The 18301-nt window shown below is 45.0% G+C and overlaps 1 protein-coding gene across 1 annotated transcript in view; it reads right to left on the minus strand.

Moving 5' to 3' along the window:
• Positions 1 to 1031: 1031 nt before the first annotated feature.
• The window catches only part of LOC121579216 (serine/threonine-protein kinase 10), a 59801-nt gene continuing 42531 nt past the window's right edge, over positions 1032 to 18301 (minus strand). Inside the window, exons 9-19 of the mRNA XM_045224479.1 lie at positions 12572 to 13183; positions 9488 to 9618; positions 8080 to 8203; positions 6703 to 6881; positions 5739 to 5859; positions 5488 to 5617; positions 5059 to 5183; positions 4237 to 4425; positions 3007 to 3132; positions 2529 to 2642; positions 1032 to 2285 (exon numbers count right to left, since the gene is read on the minus strand). Of these exons, the coding sequence (XP_045080414.1) occupies positions 2145 to 2285; positions 2529 to 2642; positions 3007 to 3132; positions 4237 to 4425; positions 5059 to 5183; positions 5488 to 5617; positions 5739 to 5859; positions 6703 to 6881; positions 8080 to 8203; positions 9488 to 9618; positions 12572 to 13183 (1992 nt within the window). The 3' untranslated portion in view covers positions 1032 to 2144. The remainder of the gene's footprint in view (positions 2286 to 2528; positions 2643 to 3006; positions 3133 to 4236; positions 4426 to 5058; positions 5184 to 5487; positions 5618 to 5738; positions 5860 to 6702; positions 6882 to 8079; positions 8204 to 9487; positions 9619 to 12571; positions 13184 to 18301) is intronic.

The raw sequence follows: 18301 nt of genomic DNA on the forward strand, positions 1-18301 counted from the left end.
CTAGTTGGTCAGAAAACAAGGCCCATTTTCAGAAGCAGACGGACACATTAACTTCAAAAAGTCTTTAAAAATAATTACAAAACAGAATCATGAAAAAACAATGATGCACTCCCTCAAATAACCTAGTATACCCCTCTCAGTGCAAAGAAAGTGGAGGAAAAAGACCAGTTTAAAGCTGAAAAATGTCATTGCACTTTGGTTAGCTGACAGCGCATTTAATATAAACATAGAAACAATCAATCAATAACCTTAATAATACATTTTTAATTACAATTCCAAACTTAGATCTTTTAAGATTCCTTCAAAGAAGATGACAGTATTCCGATTTGGCTTCGTTAGTTCCCATCCAGTGTGCTTGTATCGCCTTTACAGTAAAAATGCAGCCCAGAAATAAATGAGTCACAACCAGTCTTTCCTACATCTCCTAGAACTCCAAAAACAATCATTTGTTCTTCAACCTTTAAATTCCCTGACTTCTCCCATTTTCATTGAGTATTTGTAAGCTCATCTCATCAAAATAAAAAAGGTAAAACTAACTAAGCAGATCTGTCAATCCACACATGATCTGACAGAAGACTTTTCAGCATTTTTAGGTTAATATATACAGCGCTGAAAAATAATTTCAGCGGGAATTCCATTCTTTCACTATCCTCTGAATTCTGAAGATCATGCTCTGTTCTGATCTTTTTAAAGTAATATAAACAAAAGTAAAAAATGGCAACTAAATAAATCTGGGTCGTTCCACGAAATGAGTCCCTTTTGCATCCCTTTGATATGACCTCTAGGAAGATTTTAACCCACTTAACCCCAAAATGTCTCCAGGTTTTAACCATTATTGTAAAGCCCTAGTTATTTTCTGAAGATAATTTATTTCATGTTATTAGTGATTCATGGGTATAAAAATAAAATAAAACATCCCTCTTTTTAATGTCAACCCTGTTACGTGAACTGAACTCTCGTTATAATATGGTGAAACTATTCCTTTTTAAATATTTCTTTCTAAAGAGACATTGAACATCTAATATTCAAATCATAGTGTAAAAGCAGGTGAGCTGGTTCTACTCTTTTTGGCAATTTGCTTGTGTTTTGTGGTGGAAAACTGAGCAGGTCGAGAATAACACCAACCCTGTTACCAATAGATAGACAGGCTAGACATTTTCTAACAATTCATTTTTTGGTGTGAATCTTGCATTCAATGGCCCCTCCCTGTTGCACACAACAAGCTTCCATTCGCCCTGTCACAAGGGGATTCATGGCTGATTTAAGATGAAGTCGTCAACCCTGTTACTTTATGTGGCACTTAATATGTACTTACTACAGTTATTGTTGTATTTAACCTCTTGACTTTTTTTGTTAAGTTGAACATTTGCTCTTTAGGATAGAATGTTAAAATTTTGTGAAATCATTTTTTATTTTTGGTTACAAATTACACTACTAAAAAAAGGCACCTTATTGGTGGAATGACTCATCTGCGTTCTGGACATGAAAGCATGTGCTTTGAACTAAAAGGCTGTTGAGCCAAGCCACACAATGGCAGAGTAAGAGAGACTGAATTATCATATTTGGGTGTGTTCATTATGCGAGAGACTCTGGATGAAGACAAACATGCTAATTCATTGGCTCCCACCAACACAGCTTTGTCTGAAGTCCATTTCTGCCTTATTTTCGACATTGCACCCGAAACACTGTTCCCCAGCTGACCCTCTTTGGGATATGGGATGCCTCTCCTCACCACAGCTTCCTGACTAACTATAGGTTAGCCTCATGCTTATTGGTCACATAGTAAACCAATGGGTTTAGACTATAAAAAAAGAGAATTAAAAAGGAAACACTGCGTGGATGAAGAAGACCCTATCTATCAAGCAGCCTGACACACGTGGAATTAAAGACAATCTTCCAAATAAAATATGACCAAGCCTTGACAACTTGGGTTAATCAAACGATAAAATGTTATAAACAGGACTTAAAACATACATATTTCTTAAAAATGAAAGAAAAGTTCAGGAGGGGGACTACCTAGTCAAGCATTTCTGGTGAGGCTGAGGCATCTGGCAGTGGTCTTTCAGGTTATAATGTGGGATAAGAGGTTAGGGTTGGTCCTGACAGGAAGATAGGAGGGTGTTTAGAGGGGAAGAGATGCCAGTCTACGTAGTAGAGGACTCAGAATAAGGGAGGAACTTGGTGAGTTTGTTTGGGGAGCTGGGGCTCAGGCACTCGGAGTCCTCACTCATCTTAAAGAAGTCCTCCTGGTCCCTCTTTCTCTGGTTCAGCTCTTCCTCCAGAGCCTGAGAGAGAGGGCGGAGAGACAGAGGGTGGAGAGAGAGAGAAGGGGAGGGAGAAATAAAGAGGGAGAAATAGGGGGAGGGAAAAGAGAGGGGGATGGAAAGAGAGGGGGAGATGGGTAGAGAGAGAGATCAAAGCAATGGCAACAACAGTACTGGATATTAACTTACATATTACAACTTTTCAATGTCAACGATATTAACTGTCTGGGACCAAACCAATTCCATTGGATAACGGCATTGTACCATTTTCCTGGGCTTGAGCTGCTCCCGCCACTCCTTGAGCTGGTGGTTGTGCTGCTCATCCAGAGACTTGAGCCTCTGAGTCTCGTTCTCAATCAGCAGGTGGCACTTCTCATTCTGCATGCACACACACAATAATATTAAAGCAATACTTGTGGAATGTATTTTCTTTACAAACCCACTGAATTTGTGGATTTACATGTTATTGTATATTTATGTCACCCCCTTTAGGCATTGGAGACAGACAGTGAGACAGAGAGACAGAGAGAGAGAGAGAGAGAGAGAGAGAGAGAGATAGAGAGAGAGAGAGAGAGCGAGAGAGAGACACAGACACACAGACAGAGACAGAGAGACACAGACAGAGAGACACAGACAGAGACACAGACAGAGAGAGAGAGAGAGAGAGAGAGAGAGAGAGAGAGAGAGAGAGAGACAGAGAGAGAGAGACAGAGACAGAGGTGTACTGTGGGGGTGTGGTCACCTGTAGCTGCTGCAGCTCCCTGATGTTGCCTTCACACTGGCCAATCATGTCCCTCATCTGGCTCTCATGCTTCTGCTGCTGGTGCAGCCGCTCAGCCTTCTGACGCTTCTCCTCCTGCTGGGCAAACTGGGGAGGTGCACACACACACAACGAGGGAAAGAGGAGGACAGAGGGATGAGAGATTAGTTTACACAACTGAGGCCTGATACAGTTCTGTGATATGAATACGATAAACACTACATGGCCAAAGGTATGTGGACAGCTGCTCGTCGAACATCTCATTCCATAATCATAGGCATTAATATGGAGTTGGTCCCCCCTTTGCTGCTATAACAGCCTCCACTATTCTGGGAAGGCTTTCCACTAGATGTTGGCACATTGCTGCAGGGACTTGCTTCCATTCAAATAGTGAGGTTGGACACTGATGTTGGGCGATTAGGCCTGACTCGCAGTCAGCGTTCCAATTCATCCTAAAGATGTTCGATGGGGTTGAGGTCAGGGCTCTGTGCAGGCCAGTCAAGTTCTTCCACACCGATATCAACAAACCATTTCTGTATGGACCTCGCTTTGTGAACGGGGGCATTGTTATGCTGAAACGGGAAAGGGCCTTCCCCAAACTGTTGCCACAAAGTTGGAAGCACAGAATCATCTAGAATGTAATTGTATGCTGTAGTGTTAAGATTTCCCTTCACTGGAACTAAGGGGCCTAGCCCGAACTGTGAAAAACAGACCCAGACCATTATTCCTACTTCACCCAGATTTGTCCGTTGGACTGCCAGATGGTGAAGCGTGATTCATCACTTCAGAGAAAGCGTTTCCACTGCTCCAAAGTCCAATGGCGGCGAGCTTTACACCACTCCAGCCAACGCTACGCGCTTCAGCACTCGGCAGTCCCGTTCTGTGCGCTTGTGTGGCCTACCACTTCACAATAACAGCACTTACAGTTGACCGGGGCAGCTCTAGCAGGGCAGAGATTTGACGAACTTACTTGTTGGAAAGCTGTACTGTATCGTGTGTGTTCCTGTTGGTATTCATCAGGCTGGCTGGTTGGTTCTGCTGCCCCCTGGTGCCTTAATCACATTACTCAACTTTATCTGCTTTATCTTCTTGCCTCTAACCTACACTAGACTCCATCCTATGGCTACACTTCAACAGTTTGATTTTTTTCCTACATTTCCAACCGCAGTCTTCCCCCTCTCTCCACCCAGCCGTTCTGTAGTTGTCTGGTACCTGTTTGATCTTCTCGCGGTCCTCCGAGGCGCTACCCGTGGAGTTGATGCGGAGGCTCTTCTTGAACATGACCATGCGGGTCTTGCCCTCGCTGCGCTGGATCTTGGGCATGCGGCCCTTCTCCTGTTGCTGCCGGGCCTTCAGCAGCTCAATCATCCGCTGGTTGTAGCACTGCATCTGCTCTTGTTCCTGGGGAGACGGATGAGGATAAGCGCACACACATTTATTTTGCAAAGGTCAGGGGTTTTGAGTTTTGTTTTGAGGCTTTAGGTACAGGGTTACTGTACCTTCTCATGCTTCTTGACAGGGTTACTGTACTGTACCTTCTCATGCTTCTTGACAGGGTTACTGTACTGTACCTTCTCATGCTTCTTGACAGGGTTACTGTACCTTCTCATGCTTCTTGACAGGGTTACTGTACTGTACCTTCTCATGCTTCTTGACAGGGTTACTGTACTGTACCTTCTCATGCTTCTTGACAGGGTTACTGTACTGTACCTTCTCATGCTTCTTGACAGGGTTACTGTACTGTACCTTCTCATGCTTCTTGACAGGGTTACTGTACTGTACCTTCTCATGCTTCTTGACAGGGTTACTGTACTGTACCTTCTCATGCTTCTTGACAGGGTTACTGTACTGTACCTTCTCATGCTTCTTGACAGGGTTACTGTACTGTACCTTCTCATGCTTCTTGACAGGGTTACTGTACTGTACCTTCTCATGCTTCTTGACAGGGTTACTGTACTGTACCTTCTCATGCTTCTTGACAGGGTTACTGTACTGTACCTTCTCATGCTTCTTGACAGGGTTACTGTACTGTACCTTCTCATGCTTCTTGAGCAGCTGGTGGCGTTGGAGGAAGTACTGGTCTTTGAGCTGCTGTTTCAGCAACTGGTGCTTCTCATGAAGGTTCTTCTCCTCTAGGTCCCAGATAGTAGCTTCCCTTTCTGAGGACAAAACGTAGAGAGAGTGAATGATAAGACTTTTGAAAGCAGTTGAAATAAGAGAAAGAGGGATATTACATTGACCTATGTGAGGGGAGAGTGTAATCACTCTGAATGAGTAAACATCTGTTAAAAGTTATTGAGGAGGAGAGGGCTTGAACAGAAGATCAAGGGTGTACTTTAACCGATCTCAGGGAGTTGTCTTCCCTGTGAAGGGGCTCTGACTAGACACCTCTCAGAGGAGCAGCTAATGTCATTCTGATAAGTGTTGATGGCACCCAGACATCAAGCGTGTCTGATGCTGTACCTCTGATGAGGTGTTGTTTCTTGTCGAGACACTGCCTCTCCGTCTCTGAGATATCCCTCTTGTTTTCTGAGATGATGCTCTTCAGCGTTGTGTCCAGGTGGTTCTTCTGGGCTGACAGGAAGTTCTGCTCCTGAAGCACAGGAAACAGGAAGTGATGAGACGTTAATGTGCGATTATAGCTTGTATCTACCGTTAGCATTTGAACTGGATTTAGAGGTCAGTGAGAGTGAAAGAAAACAGCTTTTGTTTACCTCCGTTTGCTTCATCTGTGTAAAGCTGTTCATTCTCTGTTTCAAGGCGTCTTTCCGTGTCTTTCTGGGGAGCTTCTCAACCTCATTCTTCACCTGTAAAGATGATTGTAAAATCCATGGACTTAATATTAATACTTCTGTCATTTCTATACTCATCACACGTTTTACTATACTTGTGATTACTTTTTGGGGAGCAACAATTGATTCCCATTCAAAATCCTATTTTCCCCAAACCCTAACCCCTACGCCAGAAATAGCCTTTTTACAAGTGAAGTCCACACTACTCTGAATTTTAGTTGGTTTAAGTATAGTAAAATGTGTAAACACTCATTCCCCCTCTCCCCCTCCCCCTCTCTCCCTCCCTCCCTCCCCCCTCCCTCTCTCCCCCCACCTCCTCCTCCCTCCCCCCTCCCTCCTCTCTCCCCCTCACCCTCTCTCTCTCCCCCTCACCCTCCCTCCCTCACCCTCTCTCTCCCTCCCTCCCTCCCTCCTCTCTCACCCTCCCTCCCCCTCTCCCCTCCCTCCCTCACTCCCTCCCCCCTCCCTCACCCTCTCCCACCCTCCCCCCTCCCTCACCCTCTCCCACTCCCTCACCCACCCCCCTACCCCTCCCTCCCCCCACCCCCCCTCTCTCCCTCACCCTCCCTCCCTCCCTCACCCTCTCTCTCCCCCTCCCACCCTCCCTCCCTCCCCCTCTCACCCTCCCTCCCTCCCCTCTCCCCTCCCCCCCCTCCTCACCCACCCTTTCTCCCTCACCCACCTCCCTCACTCCTCCCCCTCCCCTCACCCTCTCCCCACTCCCTACCCTCTCCCACCCCCTACCCTCTCTCCCTCACCCTCTCTCCCTCCCCACCCTCCCTCTCACCCTCCCTCCCCCCCACCCCTCCTCACCCTCTCTCCCTCACCCTCCCTCCCTCTCCCTCCCTCCCTCTCCCTCCCTCCCTCCCTCCCCCCTCCTCCTCACCTCTTCTTCTTGTGCTTCATCTGCTCCTGGAACTTGGTGTAGTCGTGGTCCTGTTCGGAGCGGATGCGTTTGGTCTCATCCCTGAGCCTCACAGCGTGGTCCGTCTCCATTTTCTCGATGGTCTGCTTCTGGTTTTTCTCCAGGCTCTCCAGCTCCGTGTCATAGTTCTTCTTCTTCACCTGGGAGGAGCAGAGAAGGAATTAAACATGTTCACCATGAAATAAACCCATCTTTATATCATAAGTAGCCATGATCCTGGTCATCCAGATGGGCTGGAAGGAGTTTGAGAGGGAAGGAGAGGTTACTGTGGAAAAAGTAGAATGTAATTTTTCTTTGTATATAATTTGGAAAATGTCAAAAAAGGGTATCAGAGATAATATCCCCTATTTAATAATAATAATTATTATTATTATTTGGTGGGTGCTTATATTCGTCCTATTTCATGTGTATATTACATGCATGTGTAAATTGGAAATGTGTTTTTTGCATATCCCAACCCCCCCACCAGGGTCTGCCATTATCAACGGCGACCCTGGAGCAATTAGGGTTAAGTGCCTTGCTCAAGGGTTCATTGACAGATTTTTATGTTACTTATTTGTTCATTGACAGACATGACATGTGGGAGGTTTTCTTCGACATATTTCTCTTGACGAGGGGAAGGGATGTAGAAAAAGGATTCCCTCAGACAGCTCCAACGGGAGGTCGACATGACAGAGGGAGACTGATATGACATGACAGAGGGAGACTGATATGACATGACAGAGGGAGACTGATATGACATGACAGAGGGAGGTTGATATGACATGACAGAGGGAGGTTGATATGACATGACAGAGGGAGGTTGATATGACATGACAGAGGGAGACTGATATGACATGACAGAGGGAGACTGATATGACATGACAGAGGGAGTCTGATATGACATGACAGAGGGAGGTTGATATGACATGACAGAGGGAGGTTGATGTGACATGACAGAGGGACAGGTTGATGTGACAGGAGTGTGTGGGTGTTAGTGTGAACTCAGGGAGTCCCTCCTTCAATAAACAGAGTAAGTGTTGGTATGGATGGAGGAAGGAGGACATCTGGTATTTCTTCCATTCGTGGTGGTAGATAAAGGAAGACCATGGTGTGTGCTAAAGGTCTCTATCAGCCCAAACACTAAATGAGGGGTGGGTGGGCAAATCGTGTGTGTGTGCGTGTGTCCGTGTGTGTGTGCGTCCATATGTGTGTGTCCGTGTGTGTGTGTGTGTGCGTCCGTGTGTGTGTGCGTGTGTGTGCGTCCGTGTGTGTGTGTGTGTGTGCATCCGTATGTATGTGTGTCCGTATGTATGTGTGTGTGTGTGTGTGTGTGTGTGTGTGAGAGTGTAGACCTACGTTCATCTCATGGTCGAAGCGTCGCTGCATTTGCTCTTTCTGAGCGTCCAGCTTGGTGTTGAGTAACGCCTGAGCACGGTGCTCCTCCTTCTGCAGCAGACGCAGGTCCCGCAGCTCCTGACGCCTGCACACACACGAGACACATACACACACACAAACAGTTCAAATATAAGTTATAATATTCTTACTGTCATAGGTCTTGAACTTCACATACTTTGACAGTTACCTAAAAAGACTTGGAGTTAGAAGCACCACGACACAACAGCCTCTTTCATATGACAAGACAGAATGGGGAATATATTCTCTCCATGAGATAAGAGGAGAGGAGAGTTCAGGGGATAGCATTACTCCCTCCATCACGATGATAACACAGAGAGCATTGCTCCCTCCATCACGATGACAACACACAGAGAGCATTGCTCCCTCCATCACGATGACAACACAGAGAACATTGCTCCCTCCTTCACGATGACAACACACAGAACATTGCTCCCTCCATCACGATGACAACACAGAGAGCATTGCTCCCTCCATCACGATGACAACACAGAGAGCATTGCTCCCTCCATCACGATGACAACACAGAGAGCATTGCTCCCTCCATCACGATGACAACACACAGAGAGCTTACAGATGAGAGGAATCTGACTACCAGATAGTAAGTGTGAGTCATCACTAGTCTGACACAGTGTCTGAACCATAGACTGAACTGATGAACCAACACAGGGTGTGGTGTCACATTATCACCACTAGATGGGGTTGAGAACACTAGGCTACTGGCTCCAGTTCTTCAAACCATGCAGTGTGTCAGGGTAAATGACTGTTCAGAACACTGGACTCTTGATTGTAAACCCTTAAATTTCTAGATGAACTATTTGTCGTCGACTGGGGGGGATTTAGGGAGTCATAATAGTAATACAAAATAGTGAAATATTTGTCCCAAATAAAACCAGTGACTGGTATACATTGTGTTTACTGGTAAACTAAATATCTTATCACTGTTTGGAACTTATCACAATCCTTCCTTATCACTAAGGAATATAGTATGTTCCATGCCATGTTGTTCACACATGACTCACACTGATCTAAATGTGGCCATTGTCTCATCTATGGACATTTCTCATTTTCCAGCTTTCCATCATTCTTTTCAGATGAAGTTTAGCCGCTTGCTGCTTTTACAAAGCTCCTCTTGTGTATTTGTGCACTGATCTCAAAAGGGAAAAGATCAAACTAGGATGCCCCAAATAGTCTTGACATTAGTGACATCCGAACACGGCCCAGGCACTCAACTCTCAGTGTACCAGAGATCCTGTTTTATACAGAGAGACGGGCTAGACCCGGCCCTTTTTCCTGAACTTGATTCAGCGAGAAAACAATAAAGGCTTTTCCAGGAAGCAGTGAGACTTGCCTGAGAAACCTCATCTCTTCATCTTTCTTCTCATCGTCGCTGATGATCTTGGACGTGGTCACACTGACCTGTACGCCGTCGATGACAAACTTCCTGGTGCGCTTCAATGTCTTATTGGAGAAGCGAGAGTCCTGGGGGGATGGGGGGTCGAGAGAGAGAGAGTACTTTAACTATTTGCACATCGTTACAACACTGTATATAGACATAATGACATTTGAAATGTGTCTATTCTTTTGGAACGTGTGTGAGTAATATTTACTGTTCACTTTTTGTTTATTTCACTTTTGTTTATCCATTTCCCTTGCTTGGCAATGTTAACACATGTTTCCCATGGCAATACAGCCCCTTGAATATAATAGAGTGAGTGAGTGAGTGAGGGAGAGAGATTAAGAGGGCACTATAGGGTGGGGCACAGTGTGTGTTTAGTGTAAAAATACAGTATCACAATTGGGTGACTGACTGCAGCAGTGTTGTTTAAACCGTTAGGATTGTTTTTAAAATCAGGAAATAAAGTCTGCTTCATGTTTTGTTTCTTATCAATGATACATGAGGACAACACACTAGTTTCTTTAAAGGAGAAGGGGGTTGTATGGAGAACACTGTACCAGTTCCTGCCAGTTGACAGGAAAGAGCAGTACTTGTGTAAGACTGTGATCCTGCTGGGCAGGTTCCTCTTTAATCACGCTGCTCTGCTGCACAGGGAGGGGGAGCCAAGCAGGAAGTGAGATTCTCTCTGACAGAGCTCTATCAACCCCCAGTACAGTGAGAGACAGGCTCCACACACTGGTTCTTACTGGGTCACTGGGCCAGACCCACTCCTGTCTCTGCCCAGGAAGAGTAGCACGACCCTGGGTGACACAAGGCTACATTAAAGGGCCCTTTCAAAGTTCTTAGTGGAAATAATAATAATAATCCTGTAGCTCAGTTGGTAGAGCATGGCGCTTGCAACGCCAGGGTTGTGGGTTCGATTCCCACGGGGGGCCAGTATGAAAAATGTATGCACTCACTAACTGTAAGTAGCTCTGGATAAGAGCGTCTGCTAAATGACAAAAAATGTAAAATGAAAAGTGAAAGTGTGTAGGGCCAGCTAAACAAACTCTGTTCTCTCTACGTCTCTCACCAGAGAAGTAAACATGCTGTAGCCATTCTTCTAAACCTTTGACAGAGACACTGTGTGCGATGACACATCTGTGTGTGTGTGTGTGTGTGTGTGTGTACACACTGTGCGCATGTATGTGAACAAGTGAGCACACATCCAATATGCTCAGAGGGCCCAGGGGTCTGTACTGCAGCAGCAGATCAGCTGGGGCCCCTCATTTTGGCTCTAGCCTCCCTCCCTGTGATCTGGGTTCTCTCATACATCTCCATTCATAAACCCCTGGTCCCCCTGCCCTACCCATCTCTCCTGTACACACCCTCACACTTACGGTTTCTGGGCCTAACACAAAAATCCCATTCATCTAGCCGAGTGGCAAATAAACTGCTCTGGAAAAAATACATCTCAAACAGAACACAAGTCCAACAATGAATAGAACTCCAGTGATGGTCAGTCCATAAACAACCAGAAGCTCCCCCGGCAACAATGGCCGTATTGAAACAACGTCCACAATTCTGAATGCTGAATAAAGCATTGGTCATAATGAAAGGAAAATGGAGTCGCATTAGTTCAAACAGATTTGGCATTAAAGGATGGATGTGTCCATTTCCCAGAGAACAGTAGTCTGATTCCATCTCAGATACTATTTTTCTAGAAATTCAGCTTTTTTTCAGAAAACTTAAAAATATCAGCTTGTAGTCGGTGGAGTTCGACTGATTGACAAGATCCAAAATGGCAGGTTATGGATAGTTTAAAGGGGCAATCTGCAGTTGCTACATCCATTTTTGGACTTATAAATGAATTATATGTACCCACTGATTCTTGAAGAATATAACGTATAAATGCCTCATGAGCTTAGTTCAACTGTCCTACCCCATCAGAACCCAAAATATAAGCTTTTATAAAGAAAGTAAATGCAAACAAACACTGTAGCCTCAAAACATGGTTAAACCTATAACTTTTATATCATGGATGATCAGTCCTTGCATCCATAGCTCTGTCTATGAGCCCCATCCCTCAGCTATTTACCGAAACAGGGCAGGCAGTATGCTTTGTTATTGTTTCAAATCGCTGATTGCCGCTTTAAAGATGCACTATGCAGAAATCACTCCGCCATTTCCTGGTTGCTAAAATTCTAATAGTTTGCTTAATTTCAGTTTATGTGACAAAACAAGCAAGTATAGTGTAGAGAATCATTGTACCATGTAAACCGTTGTGAAATATATTTTCCATAACCAAAAATATTGTTTTCAGCTGCTGTACAAAACCGAAAGTAAAAGACGCAAAAACGAAACTTAAGAATGGGAAGCATAGAAATCGTTTCTTAGACTTGCTTTCAATGAGAATTACAGATATATAACACACATTTCTATTTGGTCAGGGCACCCTGGTGAGATTGTTTTGTAGAATGACTATGGAAAGGTCACTTCTGGTTACTTCTGGAAAGGACATTCTACTTTAAAATGAATGAAAAGTAAATTATGTTGACACCATCTGAAATATAAAATTCCCCTTTAAAAGCATAATAACCTGTAGACCAACTGATGCCGCATAGCGGCTTTAAATAAATAGGCTGAAGCATGGGGCTGAAGCATGGGGCTGAAGCATGGGGCTGAAGCATGGGGTTGCCCATCTGCAAGTTTGCTGCAATTCTCCTCATTTTGCCATGAAGCACAGAGCAAAATGGGGCGCAGAGCAAAATTGGCACAGCTAATTTCCTGCAATTCTACACAAAACAGTTGCTTTGTGAGAAGGTGTTAACAATGTCCACAGGTAGCCATTGTTATGTAAAATGCCGCCCAGGAAAGTCCCAGGGGTCTCGCCCCAAGTCAGAGCAGGTATGCCAAGGCCACGGCTCAGTAAGCTACTGGAGCCTGGCCATGGAGGTGGAAATAATCATACAAAAGTTTAAAAGTCTGAGAGTTTTTGGTAAAAGACTTGGATAAATCTTTGAATGGAATTGTGACATTAGACATGGGGTTACTCACCACCCTGGAGGAGAGGGATCCATCATCCTTGTTGACTGACATGTCTCCTGACAGGTTGAGGCTGATGTCCATGCTCTCAGAGGTAGACATGCTTCCCGCGTCAGAGTACCTCTTGGAAATTCTGTCATTGCCATTGTGGTGGGGCATCAGGTTCTCCATGTCGGCCCCTATAGAGGCCCTCTCCGGAGGCCCCCCCCTCAAGCTCCCTTTCAGCCCGATCAGAGGTGTGGTGTCTGGGGTGGTGGTGCTGCTGCTGCCCTCCTCCTGGCTTTGGGGTATCTCTGGTACCTCTCCCACCTTGGGCTGTGCCAGCAGGGGTGGGTTCTCGGTCTCGGGGGTGTCCACGGGCTTGCCCTCGTCTGAGGTGGGGGTGCTCTTCCCATCCTCGATGCCCGAGTCGGAGGCGGTCTTGCCAGAGGTCTCGCTCTCGGGCATGTCTGAGTCCACGATGCTGATGCCATCGTCGGGGAGCTGTCGGTCCATCAGCTGGTCACCGACCTTGTGGGGCGGTCTTAGGGGGGGTTTGGCCTCGTCCACCACAGGGGCTTTGGAGGGTGTGTCTGTGGGTTGGTCCCCTTCTAGACTGGTCTGAGTCGGGTCCTTGCCTGGAGACTGGGGAGAAGAGAGGAAAGGAGAAGAAATTCATTGTTATGCAAGGCTGTCAGCAGCACCTTCAGTGCCAATGTTGAAAGTGATCGCTCTAATATGAGCCAAATGAAATGGACGCAGCCTTAATGCCTAATGGTCTTAAAGTCTCTTCGCTTCATATTGCAGTAGAAAGCTGGTGTTGACCTTTAGTGGTACTGTCTGGAGGAATGCAGTTATTCCTGTTTAAACTCCTACCTACATCACGTCCCACCTTTGCTCTGCTCTGAGAACCTGAGATAAGTATGTACTCCGTAATAACACACAGTAATAATTACAGAGGTGCAGATCCTGTTGATGTCCCGTGGTTCACGTGCAGAGAGCTGTCTTGGAGCGTTAAGCAAACAATGTCATCAGCCATCTTTACGACTGCGGCCAGCCTTTCGAATGGCTCCTCTTAACACAACTGGAGAAATGATCTACAGCTATTAATACCAGAAAGAACTGGCTGGCAGCTCTCCAGGAGGGGTCATTTATCAACCGTGCGTACATTTCTTACTAAATTCTGGCGTATGTGGAGATTCTAGGATTTGCGTGTGCAACAAATTATTGTGATTTATCAAGCTATCTCCTGCCTTGGTATAGGCTCAGATTAAATAGGCTATTATGCCGCGCTCCTATCACAAAGCAATACTGTAGACTACCCATACTGTCATAGGCTACCAGTCTACTTTCGAGCATGGTTAGCTATTGAATGAGTGATGGATAAATGGTAGCCTAATAGTTGTTGTGTAGCGGGAATAAACCAGTCATGTCAGAAAAGGAGAGACATACCCTGCAATATGATTAGGATTTAGGCCTATTAAATAAAAGTAGAATATATTACGCGACATGATGCTATGCAAACTGGGTATGTGATCTTCTAACCAACAGAAAATGCATCTATTTTATCATTAGGCCTAGACGTTTTAAATGTTATTAGCCTACCATTATTATAATTCCTGTGCGTCAAACACCTCCCTTTCTGCCAAAATAACAATATTTGCTTGCAATACAGTTGATCAACCACTAGGAGTTGCGCATGCGCATGGTCTGAGAATGTGTGTGGAGATACACACTTTCCCATCGAGTTCAAAATGTATAAATACCAACCTTTGCAGGAAAACTGGCGCACGCAAGATTTAGAGTATTTATTGTGTGCACGCACCTTTGATAAATGAGGCCCCAGACCCTGAGATGGCTGTTTACCGCTAATACACATGCTGTGGGTTCCTGCCAGTGTGTGTGCATGCGTGTGTGTATGTGAAGGAGGATTAAGGTTTCCTGAAAGGTGCACTCTCAGGCCTTTCGTTTCCCTCTGGGGCAGGGGGTTTCTGTTTGTGAGGTGAAAGCAATTTGGACTGTGTGCTGATCTCTGGCTGTGTCAGCAGCAGCGATAAGGCTAGAAGACAAGACAGACAGCTGATATACGGAGGAGCTAAGAGTAGCCAAAACAATCTTTGTGTAAGAAACTGCCTTTTAGTGTTTGAATAATAGAAAGACCATACATAGAGTCCTCATCATGGACATAGCGGCAGTTTTGGGAGGGGGGGGGGATATGGGGGGGTTCAAGGTCGCCGCGGCAGTGTGCGACTATCAGCGTATGCAGAATGTGCTTGAGTTTGTGTGTGTTTGTGTTCTATCATCTCAGTGTGTGTGTGTGTATGTATGTGCGTGTGGGTCCTCCGCCCCATCTCAGTGTTTGTACTCATAACACCACAGACACACCCCCACACTTTAGTGAGTGCTGTTCTGACCACCTTCCCTGCTCAGTCAGACGCTAGACCACACACGCTGGTGCACAGGAAGCTGCAGATTCTGGGGTTTGGGGGCGTGCTAGCAGAAACTATCAAAAGAAAAGTCACCATACATAGAAACTGCCAACAGTTGATGTACTGTAATTCTATACAGCTATAATTGTACATAGACATTAAAATGACACATTGCTACACATGCCATCCTTTCATTTCACTCCCATTATGATTGGTAATGAGACTCATTCTTGGTTGAATAATCCAAACTACTTTGAGATCTATTGTATAAGGCTAGCATGAAACAAGGATTTTAGGAAACAATTGCTTTGAATGGACATGAAAGTGCATTCTAAAGACATAAAGTCCCAGTGAAAAGGTTTGGACACACCTACTCATTTCTCGTTTTTCTTTATTTTTACATTATAGAATAATAGTGAAGACATCAAAACTATTAAATAACACATATGGAATCATGTAGTAACCAAAAAATGTGTTAAACAAATCAAAATATATTTTATATTTGAGATTCTTCAAATAGTCACCCTTTGCTTTGATGACAGCTTTGTACACTCTTGGCATTCTCTCAACCAGCTTCACCTGGAATGCTTTTCCAACAGTCTTGAAGGAGTTCCCACATATGCTGAGCACTTGTTGGCTGCTTTTACTTCACTGCGGTCCGACTCATCCCAAACCATCTCAAATTGGTTGAGGTCGGGGGATTGTGGAGGCCAGGTCATCTGATGCAGTACTCCATCACTTTCCTTCTTGGTAAAATAGCCCTTACACAGCCTGGAGGTGTGTTGGGTCATTGTTCTGTTGAAAAACAAATGATAGTCCCACTAAGCCCAAACCAGATGGGATGGCGTATTGCTACAGAATGCTGTGGCAGCCATGCTGGTTAAGTGTGCCTTGAATTCTAAATAAATCACAGACAGTGTCACCAGCAAAGCACCCTCACACCATAACACCTCCTCCTCCATGCTTTACAGTGGGAAATACACATGCGGAGATCATCCATTCACCCACACCGCGTCTCACAAAGACACAGCGGTTGGAACCAAAAATCTAAAATTTGGACTCCAGACCAAAGGACACATTTCCACCTGTCTAATGTCCATTGCTCGTGTTTCTTGGCGCAAGCAAGTCTCCTTTTATTGGTGTCCTTTAGTAGTGGTTTCTTTGCAGGAATTCGACCATGAAGGCCGGATTCACACAGTCTCCTCTGAACATTTGATGTTGAGATGTGTCTGTTACTTGAACTCTGTGAAGCATTTATTTGGGCTGCAATTTCTGAGGCTGCTAACTCTAATGAACTTATCCTCTGCAGCAGAGGTGACTCTGGGTCCTCCATTCCTGTGGCGGTCCTCATGAGAGCCAGTTTCATCATAGCTCTTTAAGGTTTTTGGACTGCACTTGAAGAAACTTTCAAAGTTCTTGAAATGTTCCGTATTGACTGACCTTCGTGTCTTAAAGTAATGATGGACTGTCGTTTCTCTTTGCTTATTTGAGCTGTTCTTGCCATAATATGGACTTGGTCTTTTACAAAATAGGGCTATTTTCTGTACACCCCCCCATCCCCCACCCCCACCTTGTCACAACACAACTGATTGGCTCAAATGCATTAAGTAGGTAAAAAAATCCACAAATCAACTTTAAAGGCACACCTGTTAATTGAAATGCATTCCAGGTGACTACCTCATGAAGCTGGTTGAGAGAATGCCAAGAGTGTGCAAAGCTGTCATCAAGGCAAGGGGTGGCTATTTGAAGAATCTCAAATACAATAAAAAAAAAAATAGTTTTACACTTTTTTGGTTACTACATGATTCCATGTGTTATTTCATCGTTTTGATGTCTTCACTATTATTCTACAATGTAGAAAATAGTAAAAATTAAGAAAAACCCTTGAATGAGTAGGTGTTCTAAAACTTTTGACCGGTAGAGTGTGTGTGTGTGTGTATATATATATATATATATATATATATATATATATATACACACACACAGTGGGGAGAACAAGTATTTGATACACTGCCGATTTTGCAGGTTTTCCTACTTACAAAGCATGTAGAGGTCTAATTTTTATCATAGGTACACTTCAACTGTGAGAGACGAAATCTAAAACAAAAATCCAGAAAATCACATTGTATGATTTTTAAATAATTAATTTGCATTTTATTGCATGACATAAGTATTTGATCACCTACCAACCAGTAAGAATTCCGGTTCTCACAGACCTGTTAGTTTTTCTTTAAAAAGCCCTCCTGTTCTCCACTCATTACCTGTATTAACTGCACCTGTTTGAACTCGTTACCTGTATAAAAGACACCTGTCCACACACTCAATCAAACAGACTCCAACCTCTCCACAAATGGCCAAGACCAGAGAGCTGTGTAAGGACATCAGGAATAAAATTGTAGACCTGCACAAGGCTGGGATGGGCTACAGGACAATAGGCAAGCAGCTTGATGAGAAGGCAACAACTGTTGGCGCAATTATTAGAAAATGGAAGAAGTTCAAGATGACGGTCAATCACCCTCGGTCTGGGGCTCCATGCAAGATCTCACCTCGTGGGGCATCAATGATCATGAGGAAGGTGAGGGATCAGCCCAGAACTACACGGCAGGACCTGGTCAATGACCTGAAGAGTGCTGGGACCACAGTCTCAAAGAAAACCATCAGTAACACACCACGCCGTCATGGATTCAAATCCTGCAGCGCACGCAAGGTCCCCCTGCTCAAGCCAGCGCATGTCCAGGCCCGTCTGAAGTTTGCCAATGACCATCTGGATGATCCAGAGGAGGAATGGGAGAAGGTCATGTGGTCTGATGAGACAAAAACAGAGCTTTTTGGTCTAAACTCCACTCGCCGTGTTTGGAGGAAGAAGGATGAGTACAACCCCAAGAACACCATCCCAACCGTGAAGCATGGAGGTGGAAACATCATTCTTTGGGGATGCTTTTCTGCAAAGGGGACAGGACGACTGCACCGTATTGAGGGAAGGATGGATGGGGCCATGTATCGAGAGATCTTCCCTCAGAAAGAGCATTGAAGATGGGTCGTGGCTGGGTCTTCCAGCATGACAACGACCCGAAACACACAGCCAGGGCAACTAAGGAGTGGCTCCGTAAGAAGCATCTCAAGGTCCTGGAGTAGACTAGCCAGTCTCCAGACCTGAACCCAATAGAAAATCTTTGGAGGGAGCTGAAAGTCCGTATTGCCCAGCGACAGCCCCGAAACCTGAAGGATCTGGAGAAGGTCTGTATGGAGGAGTGGGCCAAAATCCCTGCTGCAGTGTGTGCAAACCTGGTCAAGACCTACAGGAAACGTATGATCTCTGTAATTGCAAACAAAG

Source organism: Coregonus clupeaformis, chromosome 13 (assembly GCF_020615455.1).
Source record: "Coregonus clupeaformis isolate EN_2021a chromosome 13, ASM2061545v1, whole genome shotgun sequence".
NCBI classification, from domain to species: domain Eukaryota; kingdom Metazoa; phylum Chordata; class Actinopteri; order Salmoniformes; family Salmonidae; genus Coregonus; species Coregonus clupeaformis.